This window comes from Musa acuminata, chromosome BXJ1-8 (genome assembly GCF_036884655.1).
Source record: "Musa acuminata AAA Group cultivar baxijiao chromosome BXJ1-8, Cavendish_Baxijiao_AAA, whole genome shotgun sequence".
Taxonomy (NCBI): domain Eukaryota; kingdom Viridiplantae; phylum Streptophyta; class Magnoliopsida; order Zingiberales; family Musaceae; genus Musa; species Musa acuminata.
Window position 1 is genome coordinate 50,781,710 of NC_088334.1, and position 13,704 is coordinate 50,795,413.

General features: G+C 39.4%; 4 protein-coding genes across 5 annotated transcripts; all 4 read right to left on the reverse strand.

Annotated features, from left to right (window-relative positions):
* Positions 1-586: 586 nt before the first annotated feature.
* On the reverse strand, positions 587-1,123 carry LOC135680436 (zinc finger protein GIS3-like). Its single transcript, XM_065194317.1, has one exon. The coding sequence runs from the start codon at positions 1,121-1,123 to the stop codon at positions 587-589; it is 537 nt and encodes a 178-aa protein (XP_065050389.1).
* A 2,204-nt stretch (positions 1,124-3,327) lies between these two features.
* Positions 3,328-8,726, reverse strand: LOC135588662 (zinc finger protein BRUTUS-like). 2 transcript variants are annotated; one of them, XR_010476395.1, is made up of 7 exons: positions 8,464-8,726; positions 7,166-7,400; positions 6,975-7,034; positions 5,569-5,640; positions 4,483-4,584; positions 4,138-4,345; positions 3,328-4,032 (listed from the first exon to the last, which is right to left on the reverse strand). XR_010476395.1 is itself a non-coding variant. In XM_065080888.1 (5 exons), the coding sequence occupies exons 1-5, from the start codon at positions 8,544-8,546 to the stop codon at positions 5,376-5,378; spliced, it is 579 nt and encodes a 192-aa protein (XP_064936960.1). In that variant the 5' UTR covers positions 8,547-8,726; the 3' UTR covers positions 5,220-5,375. The 2 variants fall into 2 exon arrangements, 1 of the variants encoding a protein (XP_064936960.1); XM_065080888.1 differs by lacking the exons at positions 3,328-4,032; positions 4,138-4,345; positions 4,483-4,584 and adding an exon at positions 5,220-5,504.
* A 614-nt stretch (positions 8,727-9,340) lies between these two features.
* Positions 9,341-10,087, reverse strand: LOC135680437 (uncharacterized). The gene is made up of 2 exons (XM_065194318.1): positions 10,064-10,087; positions 9,341-9,742 (listed from the first exon to the last, which is right to left on the reverse strand). The coding sequence occupies exons 1-2, from the start codon at positions 10,085-10,087 to the stop codon at positions 9,341-9,343; spliced, it is 426 nt and encodes a 141-aa protein (XP_065050390.1).
* A 911-nt stretch (positions 10,088-10,998) lies between these two features.
* LOC135588664 (uncharacterized) lies at positions 10,999-12,332 on the reverse strand. Its single transcript, XM_065080890.1, has 3 exons — positions 12,002-12,332; positions 11,796-11,918; positions 10,999-11,479 (listed from the first exon to the last, which is right to left on the reverse strand). Exons 1-3 carry the CDS (start codon positions 12,167-12,169, stop codon positions 11,201-11,203), a joined length of 570 nt encoding a protein of 189 aa, XP_064936962.1. The 5' UTR covers positions 12,170-12,332; the 3' UTR covers positions 10,999-11,200.
* Between the last annotated feature and the right edge of the window lie 1,372 nt (positions 12,333-13,704).

Consider the following 13,704-nt stretch of genomic DNA (forward strand, 5'->3'; position numbering starts at 1 on the left):
TTTGTCTTATAATAGCGTATCGTTTGGTATTTATTTGGTATCTATGGTATGTATCGATTCGATAGGGGGTTGTATTATGTGTTGTTGGTACGTTCAGTATGATACGATTCGATTAGTTTGGTATATATTGTACTAGTTTGGTATATATTGTACTGATAGTTGATCGGTTCATCGATACAGATCGATAAGATGAATCATGATACAGATCGATAATATGAATCATGATATTTGATCATTATTTTTGGACGTTAAGTTAAATCAAAGGATGTGATTGTTGATCAAATGTAACATATATGGTGTATAATATAACTTATCAAAATTATTAGGTATCCCTTGAATTAAAAATAAAAAATCTACACACACACAGACACACCAGTGGGAATGGAGCGTAGTAATGCTTGAGAAAGACGCTGAACAAAGTGTAGGAAAAGGCTAAACAAATCTATAGCGTACTCGGTCAACCCAGCAAAAGAAGAGGAGGATGGTAGAGATCGGACCACCCGGCCGAGTCGAGATCGAGTCACAACCCGGCCGGCGCGAGGCTGAGGTGGAGGTCCAGGTCGCTGGATCCCTCGGGGCCACCGTCCTACCCGCGTGGGGCCGGCGCGAGGCTGAGGTGGAGGTCCACGTCTCTGGATGCCTCGGGGCCACCGTCCAACCCACGTGGGGCCGGCGATACGGTCAGAGTGCCGTCGGCAACGTAAGTCCAGCCCGGAGCGGCGCAGTGATGCAGCACGTCGTGGGGCGGGTTGGGGCGCGAGAACCCGGCATAGATCGCCGGCTGAGCCACCGAAGAGATGGCACGCGGGCTCCGCTGGTGGTGGGCAGCTCGGGCTTGCAGCTGGGCACGCTTCTGCCGCTGGCGCTCCTCCCTGTGCGCGTTCTGATGGCCCCCCAGCGCCTGCGAGTTGGCGAACTCGCGGCAGCAGTACTGGCACTCGTACTTCCTCCCGTCCCAGGCGGCGCATGAGGCGACGGTGGTAGAAGAGGAGGCGGCTTCCGACACCACCGGCGGCGCGCCACCGCCTGCGGGCTCCTCCTTGTGAGACATATGGAACCCGAACAGCTTCAGTCGTGGGCTGCCACCGGTGGCGGCTTTGGCGGCCTCACAGATCCCTGCCATATCTCTCTCTCGCTCTCTCTCGCTCGCTCTCTCTTACGAACTCCTCTCACTCACTCTTGTAGAAGAGGTGAGGAGGGAGATGGAAATGAAGGTGAGCTTATCAACGTATGCATATATATATATATATATATATATATATATATATATATATATATATATATATATATATATATATATATATATATATATATATATATATATATATATATATATATATATATATATATATATATATATATATATATATACATATATGCGTATAAATGAACTCAGAGTCAAAGTTTATTATTACATGCTACACAATAATATATGGTGGAACTTAGAACATATTATGGTTGTGATTTGGGTTACCATAGTTTGGTTTAGGATCATTGGTTTTATATTACGACAAAGTTTCAAATTGTCGAGTCCAACAGTTGTTACATTAACAACAGTTTTCTTCAAACCTTTGTTAACCATAAATCATGCACCAAAATGATGAACCCTTAAATGATGCCATGTCCTGTTGGTTCAACAATGGATCATCAATCTGAATTTTGAAGGTAATCCAACATCTTTAGATCCCTGAATCCTTATGGTTGATGATGGAAATCTCGTATCAAACAAAATCTTTGTGTAAGAAAAGATTGTTTTTGGAAGTATTTTCATTCCAATGACTAAGTCAACCTGATATCTTTAGATCTCGAATCCTTGTGGTCGATGATGGAAGCCTCGTATCAAACTAAATCTTTGTGTTTCCTCATGTAAGAAAAGACTATTGTTGAGAGTATTTCCAACCAAGTCATTCCAATGCCTAACCCAAATCAACTGATACCCACATATATATATATATATATATATATATATATATATATATATATATATATGAATCTTCATGTGAAACATTTAGAGTGGAAATATAATCTACGTTATCATCATCGTTGGAGGGTTCCCCATTTATAATATTTTTCTCCCCCTCTTGTGAATGAATATTCATTCTGATATTTGTCAAAATGTCATAATCAAAGGATATTGAATATTGGGTAATTTTTGGCTCCATTGAGAAAATTAGATCATTTGATCACCTATGAACAAAACACATCATCTATGTACTATCACCATCAATGATTAATTTGCATGCCGTTTCTATCACTAGGAAACTGCATCACCTTTGGGTCTTTGTACATCAGTGGGAACCCTTGATAGAGGCTCCAAAGCAAACCTTTTGTCATGCAATTGATATTTTTGAGAGAGAGAGAGAGGGTTTGAACAAACATTTCATTTCTTTTGTTGATATAAAGGTCTAATTGCATTTCTCTCTAAATAGAAAATTTTAGTCAATGCAGTTGACATCAGGGACATGAAGAGAGAGACAAGGATTATCCAAGTTTGATGGAATTAGGATAACTCAACTAACTACTTTTAACCTTTAATCAAGACTACAAACCCTGAGTTCAACTGAGGACACCACTTGAAGCCAATGATCTCAAACCCAAACCAAAAAGAGTCAGTGTTGTAATCTTCAGCAAAAGTAAATACAGATGTAAACATGATTAAACTGACAATTTCAAGCCCTAACTCCCCATGGAGTTCTAAGTAAAACAAAGTATGCTTCAATCCTCACACTACTTATCAGTCATAAGAATGAGGATAAGTCTGATACATAATTTCAAGTCCTAACTCCAATTCTATAGCATTATGAACCCATATTTGTCACTTACCAATCACATTTTTCTTTCTCCTTTCCTTTTCATGTTGCATTATGGGACTTGGCTATCTATATTATGACAAATCTCTCTCTCTCTCTCTCTCTATCTATATATATATATATATATATATATAGTGATGTCAATTCTGTGCATGATTAGAATCCAATACTGATGGTATCACCATGAGAATTTTATGAGAGTAGGTTGATTTCTAGATCCAAGATTAATTTGGATATCAAAGAGGACAGCCAGTCTGCCTTTTAATTTGTCAGCGCATGACATTTTTCTCTTCTCCTATCCTTTTCATGTTGCATTGTGGACCATGACTTTCAAAACTGTAGAAACTTTTGCATGATGAAACAAACATGTACACATTCACTTGGATGTCAAGATGTAGGCACTGAAAGAGGAAGAGATGTGATTCTCATTGGGTTACTGAAACAACCACTTGCATCCACCAAACAAACTAAAGAAACATTGAAGTAAGATTTAATCAATCTCTATGTTTCCTTATGAAGATCGATAGGATACTGATGGCAACAATTTAAGATTGGTAGAGTACTGAAGGCAACAACTACATGATAAACAGTCAATTTAAGCATCAATTTGGTTTATGTTCCTACACACAGGTCTACATGCATGTTGATTTGAGAAAAATAGCAGCCCTAAGAGACATGATGCTCAAACTCATGAAGACATAGAAAGGCAGCTGGACATCAATTAATTATCCGGGAGTGACAAAAACTGAATAATTCATGCTTATTTCTGAAAGATGTACAAACCTCTGTTGAAGACAGTTTTCATGTGGCAAAATGATGGGTTGAAAGTTGCATGTTGTACTACTCTTGTAGGCAAAGTTGTACTGAGACAAATCATTCCGGTCATCATTTTCTTCAGGATGATGAGAAAGGCGGATTATATCTTTATCTTGCATGTTCAGCTTTTGTCAAGTGATAGCTGCAAACCCAAATGTAGATCAGGTGTGACAAATCTTGCTTGCATCATCCAAAATGGTGAGACATGATTCTTTTCCTGAGTTCCATCTCTCTGTGTATATTCACTGATTGCTCATAGGAAGTCTGAACCATCAGCTGCTATTGATCTGTGTTCAGATATGCCCATCTATATCTCTACATTTAGAGATGGGATAACCCTAATGAATTCTTCTGCATTCCTTCTTCCTCTAGGATGCAGACCAGACTGTGGTTCCACAGAGAGATCCTGCAACAATTTACAAGAATAAGAACAGGAAAGTGAGTCATCTGCAAGTTGCATATCGACCGCAAACGCAGACCCGGATGCTAAATTTTTGTCAGAGAAAAAAACCTCGTTGTCGTTCGGATTAGCAGAGTGGCAGTTTGTTCTTCCCAATTGTCAGAGGTGCTTGGAGGGGAAGCAGAGCAAGATGCACTATTGGTCATGTGCTTGCTGAAGAGGGGAATCCATCTTGTGAGTGCTTGGATTCATCAGACAGCAGTTTCTACTGCACTGTGTTGCAATGCCTGGGGGAGGTTTCAACTTTGATGTGATCAGCCTGGCATAGATTTAAACACAGACTTGTCAGCATTCAAGATTGGAGGATTTGAGCTGAGTGAAGATGGAGGAAGCCATGCTTGAGTTACTGATGAATGAACTGGTTGTAGAGACCCTTGCCAGAAAAGAACTGAGAACCTTGGTTATTTCAGAAGCCTGTGGGTAGCAAATTACAGCACCTGAGAAATCATTGGCTCATTTCTCTTTCTTCGACACTCATACGACTGGATGATAATCTCACTGCTTAGAGAAAAAACGATGTTACTTGCAGGGTAAATATCAGACAACATCAGATTGCCCAACAAAAATGCTACACTGTGAAGTAGACACAATGAGCTGACTGTCACTCATTAGGGAACCCAATTGCTGTTCAATCCAAACTGTAAGCAGGAGAGATGAGTTCATGCATCTTGAAAACCTTCATGCACCACCATAATCTACCAACCATACATCAATCAGATTTAAGTTGGCCTTGACAATGAACAGAAGCAGGGGCATCCAATGTTGTTGACACAGTTAAAATGTGCACACCAAAAGGGCACTCACTATTTCATGATACAACAAATTAGAGAGGAGAGAATACTAAAAAGATATAAAGAGTTCTTCGCTATGATGAATTACCAGATCACAGAGTGAATGGAGAACATCGGCGTTTGATGCTTCGATGACAACATAATGTCACGAGATAAACACCAAAGTCCGATTCAACTATGTCTAAGTAAACCCATTGATATTTGAACTCTCCTGTTGATCAAAATTTCCACTGTGGAATGAGGACATCCATCATCTTCCTTTTTAAGAGGATCAAAAAGAAATGAGAGGCCTCACTAGTACAAAGACTAAAGACCAGAGTAGGCAAAACAAGTATTTTCAAATGCAAATAATTGCCCCTTGCTGCATTTGTGAAAAAATGGGATAGGCTATGAACTATGAGTGCTACAGCACAGATGTAGAAGTTGCTCCTAACTGTATATTTACACAGATGAAGAAAAAAAAAATTGAACAAAAACAAGGGGATTCCTGCACTAATCTTATGTGAAGCAACTGGTTGTGTCGGTCTTGATCACCCTGGTATTGTAAGAACCACAAAAACCACATTTGTGGTAAAGCCAGTGAAAGCGATATGTTCCCTTTTTGCCACAGTCGTTACATAGTATGTCCTGGGTATTACGAAATAGCAATTAGTTCAGTATTATGTAGGGTCTCAAGATAGTTGTTTGATACCTGACATCGATCCCGGTACTCTTCAGGAAGCTCTTCAGCAGCCAACAAGGCATCAATCATGCCAAAGTACACCTGAACAAATGCACAACCATTTCCAATTAGAAGAAATGAAAGCTGAAGGAATTATGTGCTGTATAGCAAGCATGCTCTAGCAAATATTTGCACTCTTTCAATTTCCATTTTGTACCCTTGTAAATTTTTGTTCAGTTGTGTTCTAATATAGCTATTATGCATGATACTAGAAAGAATTGCGCCCTAGGCATGCTTACTATCACATCCTTTTCACAGATGGCCCTCATCCTGAAAAGGAGGATGCCTTAACTTACCAGCTACATTTTGATTGATCATGCATGAAACATGAACCGGAACCAAATATATTTTGGGGCTAAATTGTCACTTTGAAATAATGAATAGCATCTTTATCGTTGCATGCTCCATGGAATAAAGAACAGATTAGAACACCACTTAGATGTAAGAACACTTCTAGGAAACATGTTAAAGTTAGTTGATACAACAATTAGAAAGAGGATCTACATAATTTGTAAACGTAAAATCAGGTAGGTGAAAATTTATGAAACTAAGTGCATCAGATATAGGCTTTATTGTAGATATGGATTTCATTAAAAAATTGCAGCAGTATCTACAAGATTCCGATCGGGTTCAAGATTGATCATAGGATTTAGGACATGGATAGGTTTGGCAGCTCAGGATGAGGATAGGTTCTGCAGCCAGACAAACAAACCCAATAGTTTAATGGTTTCTTTGAAACAAGAAGATCTGACAAAAATCAGTCACAATCTGCATGATGAGACAAAGATGAGCTGGGATCAACGGGATTGGCTGGAAATCAATCTGGGATCAACCGACACTGACCAAAATTAGTTTGAAAGGCTGATCATTGCTCAGGCTGCTATAATCAACTCAGGATCAGTGATTGAATTTGGTGATCCCAAAAAGTAAGGGTTCAGAAATTTGTGCCTAATCTGAAGCAGAATCAGTTTCAGACAAGGGACTAAAATAGTCAGTAATAGAATACTAGAGAAATTGATAACTTTCATGGTGATCCTTAAATTGAATCAGATGATCAAATCAAATAAGAATTCTGGATGAGTTAAGATGCGACCATTTTAGAAATACTAGTATGTTTAAAGGGATTCAATGACTATGTAGAGACATAACATGGAGATTTTTAAGGTTTAACACAAGGAAAGAATGAAGAAAGGATAGGTCATAATCTTATCACCTATTTGCCTATGGGATTTGTCATTTCATCTGTTTGAGTGGATGCAAAATCATTCCTTTCTTTCTTGCAAATAATCAACATATACAATGAATCCTTCGAAACTACCTATGCTTACAAACATATAAAAAAAAGCTTAATCTTGGAAGAAATACTGATAACTTACGGCCATGTCTCCCAAGGATTTGCTGCAAATTGGGCAGGTGTAATGACTGCAAGTGTACGCCTAGGCAGAAACAAAAAAGTTAGCTCATTATCAACCAACTTCCTGAATAAAAAACATGCAGGACAACTTAACAGCTAACAAATAAAGCCTCAAAGAAAAACAAAAGATACTTGACAGGAAAAAGGGCATACTTGGAAGCATGCAGAATGCATGAAATGTCCACAGCGCAGAGCTCTTACTGCTGCACTTGATGTAAACAGAAAATCACAACAAATCGGACAGTTTGTCTCTAGACCTTTCTCCCGGCACTTGTGCTCCTTCAATTTCATACCCAAGCAACAATTGCATGTCATGCAATGAAAGAAGTCTATGCCAAGTCCTTTTCCAACACAACATAAGTTGCCTAATGGGCAGTGGTACACATTTCTGAAAAATAAAAATTACAGGATTAGCTACTTGAAACATGTAGATTTGTTTGTTAGAGGACTCAAGTCTTTTCATATCATTTATCGATTTGATTAAAGTTTATCTTAGTTTTATTAATTTTTGGCTGAAACAACACATTATGCTAATTACTAATGATCTATGTTAGTAGGTGACATGTGATGCTGAGACTTTCACATAGAGAACTGTGAAGACATTACTGAATGCAAGATCATATCTGTAAGGGTTTGTTCTTGCAAATATCACTTGATAACCTCTACAAATGATATTTTATCATTACACAGGCAATCTAGGAATCATAGTTGTGCATGAAACCTCAAGCTCAATGATCAGGAACAACTATAATTTGCTAAGGATTTTGACAAAACAAGAGCCGAGAACACCGAGGAGTTCCAACATGGAATTCCCTTTGAGTCTTGAATAACTAGAAACAAATGATTAACTAACTAAATTGTTTCAGCTTGAGACCCAGAAATGACACCTATAGGAAACAAGAGGTTGCACAAAACACAACAGTTGATTTTCCTGATAGTCAATTCCAAAGAGAAGTCAAAACCACACTGTGGGGTTTTCTTTCATACCTTAACACTTACTTCATTTGACTAAAAAATTGGGCACCTACAAAAATAAATTGAGATCTTCACTTACTAGTTTAAGTAGTTCATATAATTGATTCTCAAGAATTGAACGATGACTGTTGTTGTGCATAGGACACAACTATTATTGTCTATAAGGAAGTTTAAACTATATAGAAAAATGTTTATATGCAGAGGTTTAAGAATTGTGTTTAAAAGAATACATTTCCCTTAAAGCAATCTATATTTATGCACAAATAAATGTCTAGATGCTCAAGATAAACATGAAAAAGATAAATAAATGGTTCTTTAACACTAGGTATAAGTCAAATAGGGAAGTTCCATAAAAGAAAAGTAAAGCAAAAAAAAAAGGAACATTTATTTTTCCTAATGCCAAAATGCTATTAGAAATGCAATATTGAGTCATCAACCATTCATCATAAAAAAACTTGAAGATATTGCAATAATACTTCGCCATCGAGAATCCAGCACAGGAAGGTGTACTGCAAGTTGGACCAACTGGTTGAACCTTCAAACAATGCATACACATCATTTCACTTGTTGCTTTTCTGCAAAGGACAAGAAAGAATGGTTGGCATCATAATATTGTCCTAGCCAAGGGACCCAAAACTGCCAACATTGTCCAGTAGAGGAGGTTAGTTTCACCATTTGAAAGCCAAATAAAATTCTTACACCAATTAGTCCAACACACACACACACACACACACACACACACACACAAATATATATATATATATATATATATATATATATATATATATATATATATATATATATATATATATATATATATATATATATATATATATATATATATATATATATATATCAGATCTGAAATTCCTGTATGCAAGCTACATGAGCAAGAACTTCAACCTGGGAAACCTTTTACAAGTTGCGATATGTTTGGAGCACCCTGAAGCAAAGGGTTCTATCCACCAATGCAATAACAAATAACTGAAGAAACTACAAATGAGGTCTATGTTATTGCAACTTTTGCATTTACATCACTTTTATCTTGGTGCAATTTTGATAATAGCAACTTCGACTTCACCAGCCTCGGCTGCATCCTCCTCTGTTCATAATCATATATAGACTGACCACTGTCACTTCAAACAACTTTTATGTGTATAAACAAGCGTCTAACATGAAACGTTTGATGCTTCTTTTGCTTATTTTGTAGAAATGCTTACAGCAAACTTACCAAGAGGTGCACTTCTTGAGTTCCTCAAAAACTAAATAACCGATGAGGTTACTATAAATGGCATCAGAGAATACCAATTTTAACTCCAGATATAAGTGCTAAATAGAGATGAAACAACTGCTTTACAACTGCTGTCTTGCTCTCTTTCGAGTTAGAAAACGCTCTCTTGCTGAAGCCAATGCGTCATCACCTCTCTTGTAACGTTCAGTTGATCGATCCACAGCTGCCAATTTATCACCATCATCGTAATCTTTTACAGTAACATCTGATGTTGTTAACTCTGCAGCTTGCTCAGAGTTCTTCTGTGTATGACTAGAAGTCTTGGCTTGAGTATCATCTTTCTCTGTATCCTGAGTATAATCTGTCTGTGCATTCTTCTCAGTAGGGCCATGTTCAGGTACCGCTGAAGTGCCTCCGGGTGGCTTTTGTTCCTTCCATTTTGTGGCATCTTCTGACTGAGCACCAAAAGCTACATTCTCACCGAGCCCAAAGTAAAAATCGCTCAAGTCACTCTTCTTGGTTACCTACATGAAGCAGTCATGTCGGTTACATTAACTGATTAAAGAAAAGAAATGGCTGCTGCATAATGAAATTTAATGACCATGATAACCAACTAAAAAAGTAAAAGCATCGAAGAGAAGTGTGATCACTCCTGAGAAATAATGAAATTGCTAGTCCCACTTAATTGCATCATAAAACAACTTATCACTCAAATACTAGTCAAATTTGAATTGCATCATTGCTGAAAGAAGCCATTTGAATTGGATTCGACATACAATAACTAGAAGCCTTCACTCATAATGGATCTTCTTGCACTATGGTTGATAACATAAAAGAAAATTCACATTAAGTTTCGGAACATTAAACATGCGTATTGTCACCAGAAGGACCAATCTTACTGGCTAAGCGTAAAAAAATTATGGTGATCCATGTTTCACAATAACATGAGAACTATCATAAGTCTTGTCCTCTCCTAAGTCTTGCCCTAACTGATGTTAAAGGCATGAACCATGCTGATCATAAGTTAGCCAGGTTGTCAAATCCACTCAAACCCTCAAGACACCTCACTGTGCTTCATAATTGGAAGATTATAGTTTATAAGACTACAAGTGTCACATATCTTAACATGATGTGATCTGATAGCCTATCTGACTAAACTGGGTATGAATCAAACCCCTAACCAAAACCGTCCAAATTCTGATCTGATCAAGGTTTTAAAAATCGAGATGAAGGTCAAGACTGATAAACAAGAAGGGGATAATAATGCAACAATCGGTTGGGACAATATGGTTGGAGTATTGGACAAAGATGAAGATAGGATAAGGTCACAGAAAAATTAAAATCAAGACAAAAAACCAAAATCAGATAAATTCAATTTTAAGGAAAAAATCAAAATTACCACCAAGCTTATATTAATAGATGACTAAGATGTGAACCTTGGATGCAATACTTTTACCAAGGTCTCATTCCATGTGGCCAACACCAAATAGCATATAATACTCGATAGCTAATATTACAATTCATCAATTAGCTAATAGATAAATTCAATAATTATGCTCACAAATACAATACTCCCGAAGGCGAAATATACACTTAATAACTTTCATCACTCTAAATCTACAAAAGTTATCGAAAGTATTTCTATCTGATGTTAATACCAAAAGGATTTAAATTTAACAAAAGAAGATGACACAAGTATGTACAACAGGACTCCAAATTGGAAGCACATTCAAACAATAAATTGATAAGTTCTAATAAAAGTATTACCATGTTTCATGACCCCGACAAACTCATGGTTTTGGCTTCTCAAAAAAGCCCAGATAAACATACAAAAGGCAATTGCTGATGAGCTGATTCTACAACAATGAAGTGATTTTAAGCTTTTATTCTTCCACCAGAGAAAAACAAAATCAATTGTCGAATACACCACATTTTGTTGAACAGTGGATGTTTTTTATGCACAAAAGGTTGCATAAATCACATTACATATGCAACAAGAAAAATAAAGCAAAGCAGCAAAAAGAAAGATACGAGCCACTTACATCATCTCTTTCTTCACGAATTTGGCGCAGCCTCTCTTCGTCCAACCATTTTGCTTGTTCTGCTAGCTTTTTCTTGTAGGCACTGGTTACAAACTTTTCCTTATCTGCAAAAAGGTGATCATCCTTGCTCCTCTCTTTCAGCAGCTTTCTCTCATATACAATTTCATGTTCCCGCTCACGTTGTTTTGCTTTCTCCATAAGTGTTTCTATATACTTTGACTGCAACCAAGATCAAACACAGACATAAAATTTTTAACTTGCATTCTTAATCGTTAAGCACACAAAAAATGAGGTCGATCCTCTCCCACAATTTAGGTTTAATACAAAAAGGATGCCGCCGGAAAAGAACTGCCGAATTAGGATTTTTGAATTCACATCATACTTGAACAAAGCACAATTGAAAATTAAAATGCTAATTAATGTGCCAAAGCAAACATACAAAGTTCACAAAGACCGAAACGCAATTCCATGCGACGATAATCACCGTAATCAAAAGGATCATGTTTTCATCCATACGTAGGCAAAAGTGAAGTACCTTTCTCTCCGTTCGATCCTGAACCTTGGGGCGCGCAATCTTCCCCTTCATCTCGTCGTAAACCCCGTCGTAGTCGAAGACCGAGGGATCCTCTTCCATTGCCTTTTTGTGCTGCTCCTCGATCTACCAAATTCCACAATCAATCAACCAACCCGCAAGTTCATTTATACATCAATACCAGGAATAAGAAAACCATTTCAAGAAACCTTCTGGAGAGACTTGTTCTTGGACGCCTGCCGTGAGATTTCCCTCTCGACGTCATCCTCGTCGTCGCCGCCGCCGAAAGCGCAGGCAGGAGGGGGAGGGCGAGGAGGAGCTGGCTTCGAGGTCTTCTGCGCCGGCGGAAATCGAAGCTGGAGTCCGTACTTCTTCATCCCTCGCGCACCGGCTCTTCTTCCTCCCCTTCTCGGACAAAAAAACGCACCCTAATTTCTGCGTGAGGCCTTTGGTTTTTAAAGCCTCTCAGATCGGATTCGCCCCCCTTCTCGGACAAAAAAACGCACCCTGATTTCTGCGTGAGGCCTTTGGTTTTTAAAGCCTCTCACGCGGATCGGATTCGGCGAATCCGATCCGCCTGAGAGGCTTTAAAACCCAAAGGCCTCACCTCGAATAGGAGTGAGGAAGGGGCGCGAGAACCCGGCATAGATCGCCGGCTGAGCCACCGAAGAGATGGCGCGCGGGCTCCGCTGGTGGTGGGCAGCTCGGGCTTGCAGCTGGGCACGATTCTGCCGCTGGCGCTCCTCCCTGTGCGCGTTCTGATGGCCCCCCAGCGCATGCGAGTTGGCGAACTCGCGGCTCTCACGCGGATCGGATTCGGCGAATCCGATCCGCATGAGAGGCTTTAAAAACCAAAGGCCTCACCTCGAATAGGAGTGAGGAAGGGGCGCGAGAACCCGGCATAGATCGCCGGCTGAGCCACCGAAGAGATGGCGCGCGGGCTCCGCTGGTGGTGGGCAGCTCGGGCTTGCAGCTGGGCACGATTCTGCCGCTGGCGCTCCTCCCTGTGCGCGTTCTGCTGGCCCCCGAGCGCCTGCGAGTTGGCGAACTCGCGGCAGCAGTACTGGCACTCGTACTTCCTCCCGTCCCAGGCGGCGTATGAGGCGACTTGTTGTTGTCAGAGAAAAAAAACCTCGTTGTTGGCAGATTTGTTCTTCCCCAATGTCAGAGATGCTTGGGGGGTGGGGGAGCAGTGCAAGATGCAGTATTGGTCATGTGCTTGCTGAAGAGGGGAATCCATCTTGTGAGTGCTTGGATTCATCAGACAGCAGTTTCTACTGCACTGTGTTGCAATGCCTGGGGGAGATTTCAACTTTGATGTGATCAGCCTGGCATAGATTTAAACACAGACCTGTCAGCATTCAAGATTGGAGGATTTGAGCTGAGTGAAGATGGAGGAAGCCATGCTTGAGTTACTGATGAATGAACTGGTTGGTTGTAGAGACCCTTGCCAGAAATGAACTGAGAACCTTGGTGATTTCAGAAGCCTGTGGGTAGCAAATTACAGCACCTGTGAAAGATCATTGGCTCATTTCTCTTTCTTCGACACTCATATGACTGGATGATGATCTCACTGCTTAGAGAAAAAACGATGGTCACTTGCAGGGTAAATATCAGACAACATCAGATTGTCCAACAAAAATGCTACACTGTGAAGTAGACATAATGAGCTGACTGTCACTCTTTAGGGAACCCAATTGCTGTTCTATCCAAACTGTAAGCAGGAGAGATGAGTTCATGCATCATGAAAACCTTCATGCACCACCATACTCTACCAACCATACATCAATCAGATTTAAGTTGGCCTTGACAATGAACAGAAGCAGGGTCATCCAATGTTGTTGACACAGTTAAAATGTGCACACCAAAAGGGCACTGACTATTTCATGATACAACAAATTAGAGAGGAGAG

Excerpts from the sequence above, each read along its gene's own strand:
- LOC135588662 (XM_065080888.1), bottom strand. The coding sequence starts at position 8,546 with ATGATGTGTATGCATTGTTTGAAGGTTCAACCAGTTGGTCCAACTTGC. Across the intron at positions 7,401-8,463 it reads GCTGGATTCTCGATGGCGAA|AAATGTGTACCACTGCCCAT; the intron begins GTATTATTGCAA and ends TTTATTTTTCAG. Across the intron at positions 5,641-6,974 it reads AATCCTTGGGAGACATGGCC|GTGTACTTTGGCATGATTGA; the intron begins GTAAGTTATCAG and ends GCATTTGTTCAG.
- LOC135680437 (XM_065194318.1), bottom strand. The coding sequence starts at position 10,087 with ATGTTTAATGTTCCGAAACTTAAT. Across the intron at positions 9,743-10,063 it reads TTAATGTTCCGAAACTTAAT|GTAACCAAGAAGAGTGACTT; the intron begins GTGAATTTTCTT and ends TGCTTCATGTAG.
- LOC135680436 (XM_065194317.1), bottom strand. The coding sequence starts at position 1,123 with ATGGCAGGGATCTGTGAGGCCGCCAAAGCCGCCACCGGTGGCAGCCCA.
- LOC135588664 (XM_065080890.1), bottom strand. The coding sequence starts at position 12,169 with ATGAAGAAGTACGGACTCCAGCTTCGATTTCCGCCGGCGCAGAAGACC. Across the intron at positions 11,919-12,001 it reads AGAACAAGTCTCTCCAGAAG|ATCGAGGAGCAGCACAAAAA; the intron begins GTTTCTTGAAAT and ends GGAATTTGGTAG. Across the intron at positions 11,480-11,795 it reads AGGATCGAACGGAGAGAAAG|TCAAAGTATATAGAAACACT; the intron begins GTACTTCACTTT and ends TCTTGGTTGCAG.